The sequence below is a fragment of the Anthonomus grandis genome, chromosome 11 (assembly GCF_022605725.1).
Source record: "Anthonomus grandis grandis chromosome 11, icAntGran1.3, whole genome shotgun sequence".
Classification (NCBI taxonomy): Eukaryota; Metazoa; Arthropoda; class Insecta; order Coleoptera; family Curculionidae; genus Anthonomus; species Anthonomus grandis.
Window position 1 is genome coordinate 460,791 of NC_065556.1, and position 15,952 is coordinate 476,742.

The 15,952-nt window shown below is 31.4% G+C and overlaps 1 protein-coding gene across 1 annotated transcript in view; it reads right to left on the reverse strand.

Moving 5' to 3' along the window:
- Positions 1 to 15,513, reverse strand: part of LOC126742182 (retinol dehydrogenase 13-like) — a 51,730-nt gene extending 36,217 nt beyond the window's left edge. Inside the window, exon 1 of the mRNA XM_050448759.1 lies at positions 15,336 to 15,513. Within this exon, the coding sequence (XP_050304716.1) occupies positions 15,336 to 15,465 (130 nt within the window). The 5' untranslated portion in view covers positions 15,466 to 15,513. The remainder of the gene's footprint in view (positions 1 to 15,335) is intronic.
- Between the last annotated feature and the right edge of the window lie 439 nt (positions 15,514 to 15,952).

Genomic DNA, 15,952 nt, shown 5'->3' on the forward strand with positions numbered 1-15,952 from the left:
TTAGATTTTTGATTCATTCTATTATCTTATTTCTGCTGCGAGCTGCAAATTTTTTATTAAAACGCTGATTTGAAGCGTATTTTTATTAGGAGAAACAAACACTAGGTATATCATAAAGTTAATTACAAAATTAATTAAAAAATAATTTTAATAGCGTGTATTTCCTCCTCTCGCAGCAATAACAGCTTGCAGTCTTCGCGGCATCGAATGAATAAGGTTCCTTATTCTTTCTTGAGGAATAGCCTCATATTCTTCGATCAGCGCTAGTCGTAAGTCTTGCAAGGTTTGTGGTTGTATAGGACGACGACGAGCGGCCCTTTTAAGTTAATCCCAAAGATGTTCTATTGGGTTGAGATCCGGGCTACATGCGGGCCATTCCAATCTTGGGAGTCCAACTTCATCCAGATATTCGCTGAATACATGTGCAACGTGAGGTTTAGCATTATCATGCATTAATGTAAATTGGTTCCCAATGAATGGAGCAAATGGGACAACAACTTCTTGAAGGATTTCCTCAATGTAACGGTGGGCGGTTAGAGCTCCATTTTCAATAAATACAAGATTGGTGCGTGCTTTGGTAGAAATACCCGCCCAAATCATGACTGAACTGCCACGACATAAGATTTGTTCTGAAATGGTGCAGTCAGCATATCTTTCATTTCTACGTCTGTATACCCGCTCACGACCATCCGGCGTCCTTAAACAAACCATGTATTCATTTGTGAATAGTACGTTTGCCCACTGTTCTAGAGTCCACTCAAAATGCGATCTTGCAAACCTCAGTCGGTGTTGTCGATGCCGAGGAAATAATTGTGGACATCTTGCTGGCCTTCGTGAATAAAGTCCAGCTTCTGCTAATCTTCTACGTATCGTTCTTTCACTTACACTTACTCCATGAAGTATTCGCAAGTCATTTTTTAGACACACAGTAGATCTTCGATCTCTTAAAGAACTAATGGTGACAAAGTGATCATCAGCTGCAGTGGTCATTCTCCTTCTGCCAGAGCCTTATCGTCTAGTAAAAATTCCCGTCTGTAAATACCTATTCCAGGCATCTCGAATTGTAGACCGCGGAAATCTCAGAGTACGGGCGACATAACTTCTGCTACGGCCATCCACTATTAACGCAACAATTCTACCCACGTCTGCTGGAGTTAATACCATATTGACACGCAACAAATTATGATAGTGACACTGTTAAACTTTATGTCACATTAATTGCGTCCTTAGCCAACATCGATAATTTTTAACCGAAAACTTGATATTAATTATCTAAAAATAAGCTTCAAATCAGCGTTTTAATAAAAAATTTGCAACTCGCAGCAGAAATGAAATAATTGAATGAATCAAAAATCGAAATGTTTAGAATAAATCAAATATTACAAGATGTGTATGTAAACAGAATTATCCACCTTAATTTTCCTACAGGGTCTTTTGAAATTACGAGAAAAAACAACAGTTTGTTTTACTCCTGTATAATATAGCCTAATTGAAAAATGCTATTTTACAAACTGATTTTAAAAAATCACAACAAATGTATCTAAAAACTGATGGCAAAATCGTGAGAATCTGATAAAAAATAAAAAATTTATAAAACATCAAACTTGGCCAATATTTCAGGGTAGCGGAATTTTGTGCCGGCGAGTGTAGTTATAGGTTTTTCTCAATTTAGGAAACCAAACTGAATGTAAAAAAGTTATTATTCTTTTTCATGGATAAGAATAAACTTGTTCAAATTATTGTTAATAAACTTCATGAATTAGTATAATTTATGTAATTAGTTGTTATTCATGTAATCATATAATTGGTAATAAAATTTCATGAAATTCAGGCAAAACACTTAAAACAACGGTAAAATCGAAATTATTCCCAATTGAGCTTTGTGTTGTACCATATTAAATTATAGTTTTTCATCAAATCTTTTTATTGATTTATATATTAATGACGGGACGCCCCATTATATAAATTAACAATATAATATCAGTAGCTATTCTACAAGCTAACATAAAGTTATCCAAGATAAGCATCATAAGTTGTAATCCAAGAACTCAAAATTAAACCTCCGTAGTCTAACAAAAACAAATCAAATTACAAAAATATTTAATATATAAACCAAGATATAAACTTAAAAGGTTCAAACATTAAAACTAAATAACAGAATTGACTAATTGCTTCTTAAATAAATTCGCTAGCCTTCACAGGCCAAACATTTCAATGTTTCACCTATTTATAAGTTTAAAGTAACGATTTTTGGGAAAATGTTGACCATAGTACGGTGAAATGGAATACGAATTCTTACACTCTTTTTTTTCCAACTAAATTACCTACTAGATCGTCGGTATTTTGTTTGTAAGAAAAAAAATCCCAGAATTTTCTTTACGGTTCAAAAAACTAATTTAAAAAAAATCTTTTTTTAGTACAACAGCGATTCAATTAACAAATGAGCTACCTTTTCTTAATTCTAGCACAGATTTAACGAGACAAACAGATACTTAATCTTACGGCGGTATATGGAACACGGTGTTTAGCGGCGTTTCGATCGAGCGATCAGTTAAATTCTCAATATTTTAAATTTTGCTTCTCTCGCGGCAATACGATATTAGACCACGTTGCCAGATGATAAGCCATATGTGAATTATTAGGATAGAATCTCTCCAGGACTGGGATTCTAAAATCACGACTCGACACGATTACTCGATATGTTTGTCGTCTCGATTTTTTGTTCTAGGTCCTATTGATTGCATACATGTTGCCATATTAAAACGTTTAAACATACCAAAAGTGGATGAACACAACAAGTTTTTGTGATTTTCCGTGAATTCAATTATGATTTTCCAATGGATAGTGATGGTTTTAAACGACAATTTTTTATTTTAAAGAAATAATATAGGCATATATTTAAATAAAAAAACACGAAGGCGAAAAAAATTAACAAAATAAATGAAAACTCTTGTGTTTATCAATAGAAAAGACAATTGACGCTTCCATCTGTCAAATATTAGGGAAAAATACCAAGAAACCTAAATCAAATCGAATAAAACGAGTTTAGCCGACGATTGAAATTTAGAATCACCCTTGTCGTCACGACTGGATCGCGATCGAATTCGAAGTCGTGATCGTATCGAGATCGAGTCGTGATTTTAGAATCCCAGCCCTGATATTTACAGACGCGATTTATTGATTGTTTAGTCGAAGTGCGTAAACTGCCCTGCCAAACTAAAAAGACTTTCTCGTCTTTTTCGTGGGTTGCGATGCCGTGAATATCAACATACCTACATATTGAAGTTGTTATATTATAACTTATTAGATGTTATTTGGTGGTAAAGTACTAATTTTGTGTGCTTGGTGTTGAAAGACGTTATTAAAATTATCAAATAATTAATTGTTTTTTTTTTGTAAAATTTAATTATTAAAAAGCTTTTTGGAGTTGTATAAAAAAACAATAAAATTAATTGAAAAACGTAAAATTTTTATCGAGATAGGTATTTAAAACCAGCCATTGTCAAATTTCACAAATTGTCTTAATTTTATTAAAATTGGTGGTCATTAATATACCAGGCGTTTTAAGAAAAAAAAATTTTCAGTGTTATATTACCTTAACATGAATCAAATAAATAAATCAAAAATTAACTTTTTTCATGTAAAATTATCCATATAAGATCATCTATGATGAATCTTAAAAAACGCACTGTAGATAAAGTATAGTATAAAAAATATTCTTAGGTAAGTTAAGTACATTATATTTTTCTTACGAATTTTTGCAAATTTCTAATTTTTTGTTTGTGATTTTTTGACATTTCCCTTGACCATTTGCAGAACTTAAATAAACCTATTTGTACAAGTTTGTTTACTAAAAACAGTTTATGGTCATGACAGTCGTCAGTTTTTTTCCCCAACTATTTTGAAACAATTTTATTTTTAATTTTTGTTGCCACAAACTCTTGATGCTTATATTTTTTAAAATATTTTTGAAACTTGGACATTGCTTTTGACACAATATTCAACTTCTGAAGTAGGAATTACAAGAGATGTTTTCTCTTGCCCAGTGAAACTTTTATGAAGGGAAAAAATTTGAGAAGGGTCTGTAAATTTTGTGCTGTTTTGAAAATTTAATTTGCATTTTTTACATTTAAATTGTTCGATAACACGTCGAACTAAATACCCCGCATAATAGTTATTTGCCGATTCTTCCAAATTTATCTCAGGTTCTTTGACTGCTGCAATTTCTTCTAATTCAGAAACCGGACTTTCAGACCAATCTTCTTCAGTATTTATAAGTTATAGTTCTTTTGATATATGAACACCTTGAGTGGTTTTTTCGCTGTCTCATTTTGTATCAATATTCCTTGTTATTCCTGACAACAAAAGTTGAGTATCTGTATCATCTTCGCAACTCGATAATTTTGATTGAGTTAATAAAGCCGTTATGGATTTAATCCTGAAAAATAGTCGAAATGACTTTGCAGTTGGATTTAAATTCCAACCACCCCGTTGCCTGGCCATTGAAATCAAGTTTTCCAAGAAATCTTGATTTAATCTATTTGTGAGAATAAACTGAATATTTTTCTTTTTTTCACTTTCAAAAAGCTGTTCAATTGCATTTATAGTATGAATAATTCAATCGAAACATGGAGGCCTTGTTTCGCTAATTACGGTATTTTCCTTTTTACGGTACAACTTAATCAATGCTTCAAAAACAGATTTATCTTTGCCAAAAACCAGATTCACACAAGAACTGTTTTCGCTAAGACCACGGTTAAAAGGATTTTTGGCAAAAGGGCGTTTGCTATTTACAGCATCGAATAAATTGTTCATCAGTTCTATAAAATCAGCAGTATTATTGCCTAGCTCCTTGGGTATAAAACACTTATCGACAGAAGTTCGTATAGCGACTGCCATAGTACTTGAAAAAACCTGTAGCGCTAAGGAGCATGACATTTTTCAAATGCATTAGGAAAAATATGTTTATCGGTAATTTTGGGAAGAGTTTTTGTTGTAGATGAAGATTTATCAATTTCATACGTTTTCCTAATAACATTGAAACATATGCTCTTATTTCCCAACTTAAAAGTTCCCGACAACAAATTGTTCCTAATACTTTTGAAAAGATGCGGAGCGTCAAATAGAGCAAAAATTTTTAAATCATTATAATAAAAAAAGGTCGTTCCTTATTAACACTCAATAGTTTAAAAGCTGCCCTATTAGGACTTCCTTGGTCACACACTATTGCCTTGGGAATAAAATCAGTCTCATTTGGAGATTTTAAAACGTAAAAAATCAAAAGTTTTAAATTCTTACCACTTGTAGTGGTGTGAGAGAAAAAGTATGCAAGTGGAAATTTCCATGATGAATAAATGCCTCGAATAGAAAAAACTAAGACATGAGTGGCTTCCGTTGGTTTTCGTCCTAGAGGACCTAAGTCTTCAAAATCTTCTATTAGGTCCAGTTTTTTATTATATTCGAGGCATTTTTTGATTGACATTCCATCAAAAGCCACCAAACATTTTTTTTTCATTTTTATCCATACCTGCACACTTCAGCTTAAGACAGGTTGTTATATTATCATCTACGCCAGTCTTAAATGTATTTTGACCAATCCATTTTTGAATGGTTGACGTAGATGGTAATATAATGCCTTTTCTTCTTAAAAAATTGTAACACGATGGTGATCGTTGCGGGAATATAAAGTACGACGTTTACCCCGTACTTGCATCAGAACAAAAAATGACAAAAAATTTGTCTCGTTAAATCTGTGCTTCTAGTTACATCTATACTTTTATAAAGCTTACAGAAGCAGAAAGAAAATATGATTAAATAAATATAAGCATATGCTAAGCATCTGGGGATAACAATATAGGTAGTTGTAAGGGTAAGGTACAGTGTGTCCCAGGATGAGCGAATTTATACGTAAAAATGACAAAAGATTTTGTAGTTGAAATTTGAACGTTTGGCATCCAGCCCTGCTTGATTAAAAAATAAACTTTAGCATATTTTTATTTTTTAAAAATCGAGCATGCCTTGATAAACGAGCATTTTTAAAATTTTATGAGTAGGTAAAGTAGTATTTTTAGGCAAGATAAAAATGTATAAGAAAAAAATGGTTAAAATGCAAAACTATGCCCGAATACCGAATTTCATAACCATAGGCCTACTTTGATTTTTACGTTTTGTGTACCAATTAATTTTTTTATTCATATTTAATTATTTGAGAAAAACTAACTAATTTATTTATCTAATAGTTAAATCACTGATCTAAGAGTTACAAACCATCCTCAAAAATATGTTTGTAATAAAATGTACATACATAGTACGTCTAATTTAACAAGAAAATTTTTTTATACTTATTTTAAATTTATTCAATGTAGCTACCTCCATTATCGAAAATTTTTTTATTATTTTTCCTAAACATTTTAAAAAAATTTCTAATTTCTTCAATGGAAATTAAATTACAAGCATCTTTAATTCTTTTTTTAGTAATTCCCTGTCTGTGCGGCTATCAAGAGACTCAGATGCGACTGATGGTCGCTATTTATTGGCCAGACTGAGAGACCCTTCCATCTTAAAACCTCTTTGGCTATTCTTTGCCTATCTGCATGATCAACCCTCCAGTGTGTGTTTTGAAGGACATACCAACACCAGCATCCGATTGGCACTTGCATCAGAGGGACTTCCTGGTGACGTGGACTCTTTGCGGAGGCTCTGCTTTCGCTACCATGATGCCTATGGTATTGGTCCAACTGAAGTTGAAGCAGGTCTGTCAGCCTTCAGGTCCTTCTTCTCATCAGAAAAGCTGCTACGCCTTCAAAAAATCAGAGAGAGTCATAGCAATTATTATTCTAGTGGATCTCCCGCTAGGAATAAAATTTTTTAAATGACTTGACGCGAACAGAGGATCAAGCACCCTCTGAAATACTGGACAATGGCAAGCTTAGTATTTTCTCTCTAAATAATCAGTCCTTAAGACATAAAACTAATGATTTATTTCTTTTACTAGAAGAGCTTCATTTTCCAGAAATCGTTGCCATAACTGAACATTGGTTGCATGTTGATGAGCCTGTGATGGTGGATAATTACACTACAGTTGCCAGATTTGATAGAACAACTCTAACTCATGGAGGTACTGTGATATTATCTACTAGCAACGACTTTTCAATGGTAACCAAGTTCGATAATTTAGTTTCTGAAAAAATATTTGAATTTTCCATTGTCTACAATAATAATTTTGATCTTTACGTTGTTTGTATTTACAGAACACCTGATGCTGACGTAAATGTTTTTTTCCAAAAATTACTAAGCTTGCTTGAGTTTCTGCCGTTAAAAAGCAAACTCATTTTATGTGGCGACCTAAACATTGATTTTTCCAGTGTGTGTGCTGCTCAAGAATCTCTCCGGTCCATTTTCGACTCTTTTGGCTTAATCATGCACATTAAATCACCTACCAGAATAACTAAAACCAGCTCTAGTACAATAGATTATGTCGTATCTTCCTTTGAGCCAGATTTCGTCGATTGTACTGTCTTAAGCCGATCAGACCATGAAGCAATGTTAACAAAGTTTTCCATAACTAAATCTAAAAGTAAAAATGTTCCACGCATATTAGGCCGTATTTTCTCGGATAAAATTTTTTTACATTTTAGGCACCTTTGTCAATCAACTGACTGGAATATTCTCTCTGACGACGTTGATTCAGAATTCTCTAGATTTGTAAAAACGCTATCTAGTCTTTCTCACAAGTCCTTTCCTTTGAGACCTCTTAAAAAGAAGCAACATAACCCCTGGTCTACCCAAGGCTTGCGTACATCTGCTAAGAACATGCGCTTATTATCTTATCTTAAGAAATTTTCAGACAGCGCTTTTTTTCATGAGTACGTAAGACTTTACAAAAAGATTTATCAGAGAACTTTAAAAGCCGCCAAGGATATTTACTATAATAGAAGACTGGCTAAATCTAAAAATATAGCTAAGGAAACATGGTCGATTGTTAATGCTTTGAGAAATAAGCCTTCTTTGTCGAATACTATCTTCACTTCATCTGAGAACCTTAATGATTATTTTGTAAATGTGGTAAATAATTTAATGAGTACCATAACTCCTTCCCATGATCCACTTTCATATCTTTCCATTGCAAATGAGAATTTCCACAGCTTCTTCTTTACGCCCGTAGTGTTACCAGAGCTTTGCAGTTCAATTAGGGAAATCAAAAACAAAGGCTCTTCTGGAATTGATGGACTTACTCTCAAAATGTTTTTAAATCTGCCCGAATGTACATTAAGTCATCTTATTACTCTAATTAGTCAGTCTTTTCAAAAAGGTGTTTTTCCTAACTGCCTTAAGTTGGCGATAATAATTCCACTACATAAAGGAGGAGACAAAGATCAGTCTTCCAACTATCGCCCTATCGCTCTTCTTCCCACACTTTCAAAAATTATTGAAAGATTGGTTAAAAAAAGACTTCAATCATTTTTGCTAAAATATAAAATACTTACTTTCCATCAATTTGGATTTTTAAATAACAAATGCACAAATGATGCTATGTTTTCTCTTTTTAATAATGTATACTCTAGCTTAAATAACCAACACCCTACAGCAACAATTTTCTGTGATTTTTCTAAAGCCTTTGATTGTGTTAATCATGACATCTTATTAAAAAAGTTGCAATATTACGGGTTCAGAGGAGCGCCTTTTGAATGGTTTAAGTCGTATCTGAGTAACAGAAGTCAAGCTGTGAGAATTGATTCGACTATGTCTTCTTGCAAGCCAATACAAAGCGGAGTGCCTCAAGGTTCCGTACTTGGCCCTATTTTGTTTCTTATCTTCATCAATGACATTGCTAATCTAAATATTAACGGTAAAGTCTGTCTATTTGCTGATGATACTAGTTTTACCTGGAGTAATCCGGATATTTCTACACTTCATAGAACCGTATCAAGTGATTTAACTACTATCAAATCATGGTGCGACTCTAATCTCCTTTGTCTCAACATTTCCAAAACTAAAATGTTGTCCTATAAAAATACCTTGCAATCTTTTGTACTTGGTAATGCAACAATTGACGAAGTTGATTCTGTAAAGTTTTTAGGGCTAACTGTTGACAACTCGTTAAAATGGGACACACATATTGACTTTTTATCAAGAAAATTAAGTTCCGCTTGTTTTGCGTTAAGATCAATTTCTAAGGAGCTTAGCCTGTCTACTTCTAGAACAGTTTATTTTGCCCTTTTTGAATCGCACCTTCGATACGCCCTTCCAATCTGGGGTACATGTAGTGCAACTCAATTTGACCGTATTTTTAGACTACAAAAGAGAGCTTTACGTTATACACTGAGACTTAAATACAGAAGTCATTGCCAGCATTTCTTCAAAAAATTTCAAATATTAACTTTTCCATCTTTATTCATATTTGAGTCCCTTTGTCTAATACGCAAACACGGTTCAGCATCTGATAGGCCTTCCCATAGTTATCTACTTAGAAACACGGAACATGATCTATACCTGCCTACCCCACATTCAGAGTTGGTCAAAAGTTCCATATGCAAAAAAAATGCACAATCATCTGCCATTGGAAATTAAATCCATCACATCTTTTTTTGCATATCGTAAAGCATTAAAAGCATGCTTACTGGAGAGAGCTTTTTACACAGTTAACGATTTTTTTTTGTAATCATTGATTTGAAATTTCACACTAGCTGATTATGTATTTTTACTATCTGTAAATGTTTAGGTATACTGCTTTTTGTAGCTATTTTAGGATTTTTTATAATTTTTTACTTTTTTAAACATTTTTTACAATTTTTTTAACGTAGAGAGATTTTTTTATGACCTTTTTTTTGACATTATATACATTAAATTGTATATTTTATAATAATATTTTTGACTACTTACAATTTTTTAAATTGTATTAGTCTGTATATATTGTAGATAATCTATTCTATTTATTTATTTATTTTTTTTTTAATTGTGTTTTGTTTGTATTTTTGTGTCTTTTTTGTTTTACAGCTTTGTCTACAAATTGTAACAATTTCTTGACAATAAAGCATTGATTGATTGAAAAAGCGTTACAATAAATATTTACTAGCTTTTTGTAATATTGTTTTGATTTTTTTATTAAATTGTTAGGTAGGTATTAACTACGGCGCGGCGGTACGAAGTTCGTCGGGTCAGCTAGTACTTTTATAATTTTAGTTTAAGAATAGAATATTTAATTTTCAAACCCCATATTTTGTAAAAATACAAGAATAAAAAGAAACCTTGTGCATTTATTTTATAAACAGTTTTTTACAAATAACCTATAGTAATATACAACTAGGTACGCAGAAACGTTGATAAATTCGCAATTTTAATATGCCAATAATAGGAAGGGCTACTGCCAATTAGAGGATCTGAAAGTGCCAATAATATAAGAACAGGGATTTCTTATACATTTTTAATTATGTTGTTGAAATTTTATTAAATACCTATTAATTTGATAATTCATAATAATAAAAGATATACCCAGTTATGTTATAAAATTGTTTTAAAGAGTACAGATCATTATTTAAAAAAAAAAACGCAAATTAAGCATAAGAAACCTAAAAATGATGAGTGAAGTATTAATCATTGGGGGTTTTACGTTGTTTAAATTGATTGAACGTTGTATAAATTATTTGATTGTTTAAAGCTTTTTACTTCAATTATCTTTTCTAAGATCAACAGATTTTCTATACTATCAATTAGTGGTCATTTATGGTTAATATTTAGTTGATTACTAATTTCTTTTATTTTTATTAATAATTCATCAGGATTAATAATTGTATTATGAAGAATATTAGTTCTTGAAAATGTCAAAGCTACTTCAACTTTATCTAATATACTATAAATTGATTGGTAAATTAAAATTAATTGATTTGTTATAGTAAATATTCGTGAATATTCATCTAATATTAAATTATGCTATTCATTTTTCTTAATTTTTTTCTTCAATCTGAAAAATCCTTGTTTTTAATATTTGTTCATTGTGTGTAATTTTTAAAATCATATCTTTAAATTTATTAATTGTTTTATCTAATAAAGATATTTGATTAAATGCGTCGATTGTGAATTTATTTTGATTAGCTTGTAGTGTTTTTATATTTTTATCAATATTTTCCGCATCTGTTTGATCTAAGTTTCCTGTGATAATTTTAATGAATGATCCTAAAGGGTTAAATCAACCTCGTTTTTGTCTATTAATCAATGCATAAGGGAAAATTTAAGTTCGTATAGAGGTCCATCTGTAATAATAGAGACTATTTTAGTCTCATTGATATGGGTTATTTCCTTCTTTTTGTCTTTGAGTTCTCGATTTCTAATTTACTGTTGTCTAAAATTTGACTTATTTTAAAGGGTCCTAAATATCTATCTTTAGTTTTTTTAGATCGTTTATCGAGTTTTTTATAAATTAAGGTACCTTTAAAAAAATAAAGTAAATGCCAAAATTAATAGTTTGGACATTTTAAATAGGCGTGTAAATGATTTAAGTCATAAAATGCAATGGAAACTATTTTTTCGTGATTACTTAATTAAAAATTAAAACTTTCAACGCATTCATAGCACCCTATGTTAAAATTTAAAAAAAAAATTTTTACTATGAGTATAAAACAAAAAGTAGCAAGTAGAGTATCATTGTTTCCAGAATATTATTTTTCATCGAAATACGTAATAATATACCAAGTGTCGTATTTAAAATAAGAGAGTTTCTCTTCCTGTTAAAGCGGAAGTGCTAAAAAACAATAGAATATGTCAAAAGATGCTCTTATAACTATTCTATCGATATACCAAAATTCATTTGTTTATGTTAAAAAATAGAAAAGTTATTAAGTGTTCCCTTTTTTCTGTGTCACCCGGTATATATACCTCCTTATAATCACCTACATTGTTATTCCCAGACGCTTAGCTAGGTTTGTTTAACCATACTTCCTTTTCTTTCTTCTGTAGGCTTTATAAAAGTATAAATGTAACTAGAATTAAGAAAAGAGAGGTCATTTCAAATTAGTTTTTTGAACCGTAAAGACAACTATGGATGGTTTTTTTTAATTTAAATGGTTAATAACATGCATATACATCTAAAACACTTGCAATTTCTTAGTGGTAGCTATTTGTTACTCTGGACTCAACTGCACTAATTTTTGGTTTTAATTTGTGATAAGTTCGGTAAAATTTGCTAATTTAATTAAGAGCATTCTAAAAACCGTATATCCATATACAGGGTGATCTTTATAAGAAGGTCATGCTTTTGGAGGATGATAATGGACGTTCAAATATAACTTTTGATATAAGACACTATGGGTCGGAAATGCCTCAGAAGCAAAATACAGGGGGTTAAAGTTTTTAAAAAAATTAAGAAATTAATTTTTAGTTTTTTGACTGTTTAAGATATCGGTGTCAAATTTTCTTAATAAAGCTACCTAATAAAGATGCTTTAAATGTAAAAAGTAAATGTTTTAATTTCAACCAGTGGCGTAGATCAGATAGGCATTAGAGTAATTTTTTAATAAAAAAAAATAGTACGCCACTGATAATCAAAAATTTTAAGAATCCTTGGTTTATTTCACAGAAAAAAAGGTATCCTGCATCTTTTTCCCAAAAGGCACCATTTTATCAGAATTTAAAAATAAATAACTTTAATAAAAAACTAAAGAAAAAAAAATTATTGGATAACGTTAAAAAATACTAAATAATATATAATAATAATTAATAATTAATTTAAAAGGTGCTCAAAGTGGCCGCCATTTTGTTAGATACAGAGCCTGCAGCGTAATGTTAAACTGTCGTGAATTTTCTGAATAACTTCACCCCTATCTTTAATTTCGGTATTTGGTCTCGCACGAACTCACCGGATTCGCCGAGTGTGCATATCCGCTAACTCAATGCCACGCAAATTGCAAAGAGGGACATGATGACAAAATAACAAATAGCTTTGACGGTTGCTAGGATATTTTTCACATACGAATCAAAACTTTGTTACAACGTCATCTTCCTTATTAATTTAAATAAAGTAGTTGTTCTGCCGTTGCTTTATTTTGAATGTTAAGAAGCGATTTACGTGGAATGAATTGGCAGATATGCATTTAACCCTTGGTGAATCCAGAGGAAATGCTGTATTGGCTCGTGCGATTTATGCTGAACGTTTTCCCAATCGAATGGTCCCAGAGAGAGAATTTTTTCTTAAGGTCGACAGGAGTCTACGTGAGAGAGGACAATTACAAGTAAGTACCTACTTAAAAAAAATAAAAACAAAAAATTAACATGTACTTTTTGTTTTAGGTGAACCCAGGCATAAAAGTTCGTGCAAGACCTATTCGTGAAAACATCTTGTCGGACTTGCATTGCCTTATTTATTTAATGTAACACGACGTTTCGGTTGTAAACTGACGTCAGTTTACACTTGATAACGGTTGGAGATACTTACCAACCGAAACGTCGTGTTACATTAAATAAATAAGGCAATGCAAGTCCGACAAGATGTTTTCACTATACCATTGTCTACCACCTTCAGAAACAGACCTATTCGTGATAATGTTAAGGAGGAAATACTTCACAATATTGAAGAGGATTCAAATACAAGTATCCGAAAAATTGCTGATCACCTGAGGATAAGCCAAACATTGGTTTGGAAAGTTTTGTCCATTTAAAAAACAAAAGGTTCAGCATCCGTTGCCCCAAGACTATGCTAAAAGGTTCGCGTTTGCCACTTGGTATCTTTAACAAGGGGTTGAACACCCAGACATTCGCCAAGCTATTTTGTTTAGTGAGGAATCAACGTTTTGCCGAGAGGGACATTTCAACCCAAGAAACAATCATGTCTGGGCTGATGAAAACTCTCATGCTAAATTTATCCGTGGCTACCAACAAAAATTCTCTGTGAATGTTTGGGCAGCCATTGTAGGGGAGAACTTGATTGGTCCGTACATTTTGCCAATACGTCTCATTGCAGGGAATTATTTGATTTTTCTTCGAGATGTACTGCCTGAACTTTTAGAAGATGTGCATTGGATGTTCGGCAAATAATGTGGCTTCAACATGATAGTTGTCCGGCACACTATAGTCGCGTTGTCAGGGAATATTTGAACCAAAGATATCCTAGACGTTGGATTGGGAGGGGAGGCCCAGTGGCTTGGCCAGCGCGCTCCCCCGATTTAAATCCCTGTGATTTTTATTCGTGGGGTCATTTGGACCAACTTATTCATTCTACACCTGTGCCAGATGAACATGATCTTTTGGCTCGCATTGCAGTAGCTGCAGGCGAAATTAAAGATAGGGGTGAAGTTATTCAGAAAATTCACGACAATTTAACATTACGCTGCAGGCTCTGTATCCAACAAAATGGCGGCCACTTTGAGCACCTTTTAAAATAATTATTAATTATTATTATTTATTATTTAGTATTTTTAACGTTATCCAATAAATTTTTTTTCCCTTAGTTTTTATTGAATTTATTTATTTTTAAATTCTGATAAAATGGTGTCTTTTGGGAAAAAGATGCAGGATACCTTTTTTTCTGTTAAATAAACCAAGGATTCTTAAATTTTTTGATTATTAGTGGCGTACTATTTTTTTTTATTAAAAAATTACTCTAATGCCTATCTGATTTACGCCACTGGTTAAAACTAAAACATTTACTTTTTACATTTAAAGCATCTTTATTAGGTAGCTTTATTGAGAAAATTTGACACCGATATCCTAAACAGTCAAAAAACTAAAAATTAATTTCTTAATTTTTTTAAAAACTTTAACCCCCTGTATTTTGCTTCTGAGGCATTTCCGACCCATAGTGTCTTATATCAAAAGTTATATTTGAACGTCCCCTATCATTCTCCAAAAGCATGACCTTCTTATAAAAATCACCCTGTATATGTACTATACCTATTCAAATATTTTATTTATTGTAAGATTTTTTTAAATAGAAGACAATTTATTATTATTATTTTTCAATGAACTCTAAATCTCGAAAATACAGGTATGGGTTTAATACAAAAATTTTCAATAAATCTGCTTGACTTGATATTTTTTTAATATCTTGAAAATTCTAAAAACTTGACCTTGGTTGTTTAAAAAAAAACGTTCAATTGCAACTACTGTAAACTTCCCTAATTGAATTGTTTCAAGGTTTTCAGTTAAAAACAATGAGAAATCGGCGTTGAAATATCAAGTTATTCACCAAAAAAAATATTATTTAGTAGAGTCTAAATACCGAAATTTTAGTATCCTTTGATGTAGCATCATTTTTTTAAGCAGCATAATATCAGAACAAAATATCAACATCAATAACTTAATTCAATACCTAATAAAGTAGATAAAATCGTATAAAAGATATTTACCAGAAGCCCCTCCTGTAATAAGGGCAGTCTTCCCAACCAAACAGACTTTACTTTTACACCAAAAACACAAAAATTTATTCAAACTATATAATGAAATTAAAATTGCAACTGCTACAATCACAGCTCCCATTATAACCTTAACAATACCTTTCTCTTGTTAATGTCTATGCATACTAAAGCAATGTCTCTCATAAGAATCACGCAATTAATTAAAAACGGAAAGATAAAAAATTATTTGCATTGTAAACTATAATGACTGTTGTATGTTTACATGTTAATTGATTGTCAACAAAACAACTACAGTTAATTTTATAAAACAAAAAAAGCTGTAAATAATTTGTATTTTCATGTTATAATTACCGCGAATTTCGCAGGGGATTTAGAAACGAAAAGCACGTTTCAAGAGTCGGTTAAATAAGACCACAATTAGATCTTCACTTAAAACTTCTTGAGAGAGTTAGTTGCACATAGAATGAAAACGATGACATTTGAATAGATTTTTTAAATAATTAACCATAAATATGCATAAGAATATATATTTTTTTGTTTACATTTTTTATCGTTACCCTTTAGATAAAGTTTTTTTAGAAAACTTTCTATAATGTGTTGTGACTTCG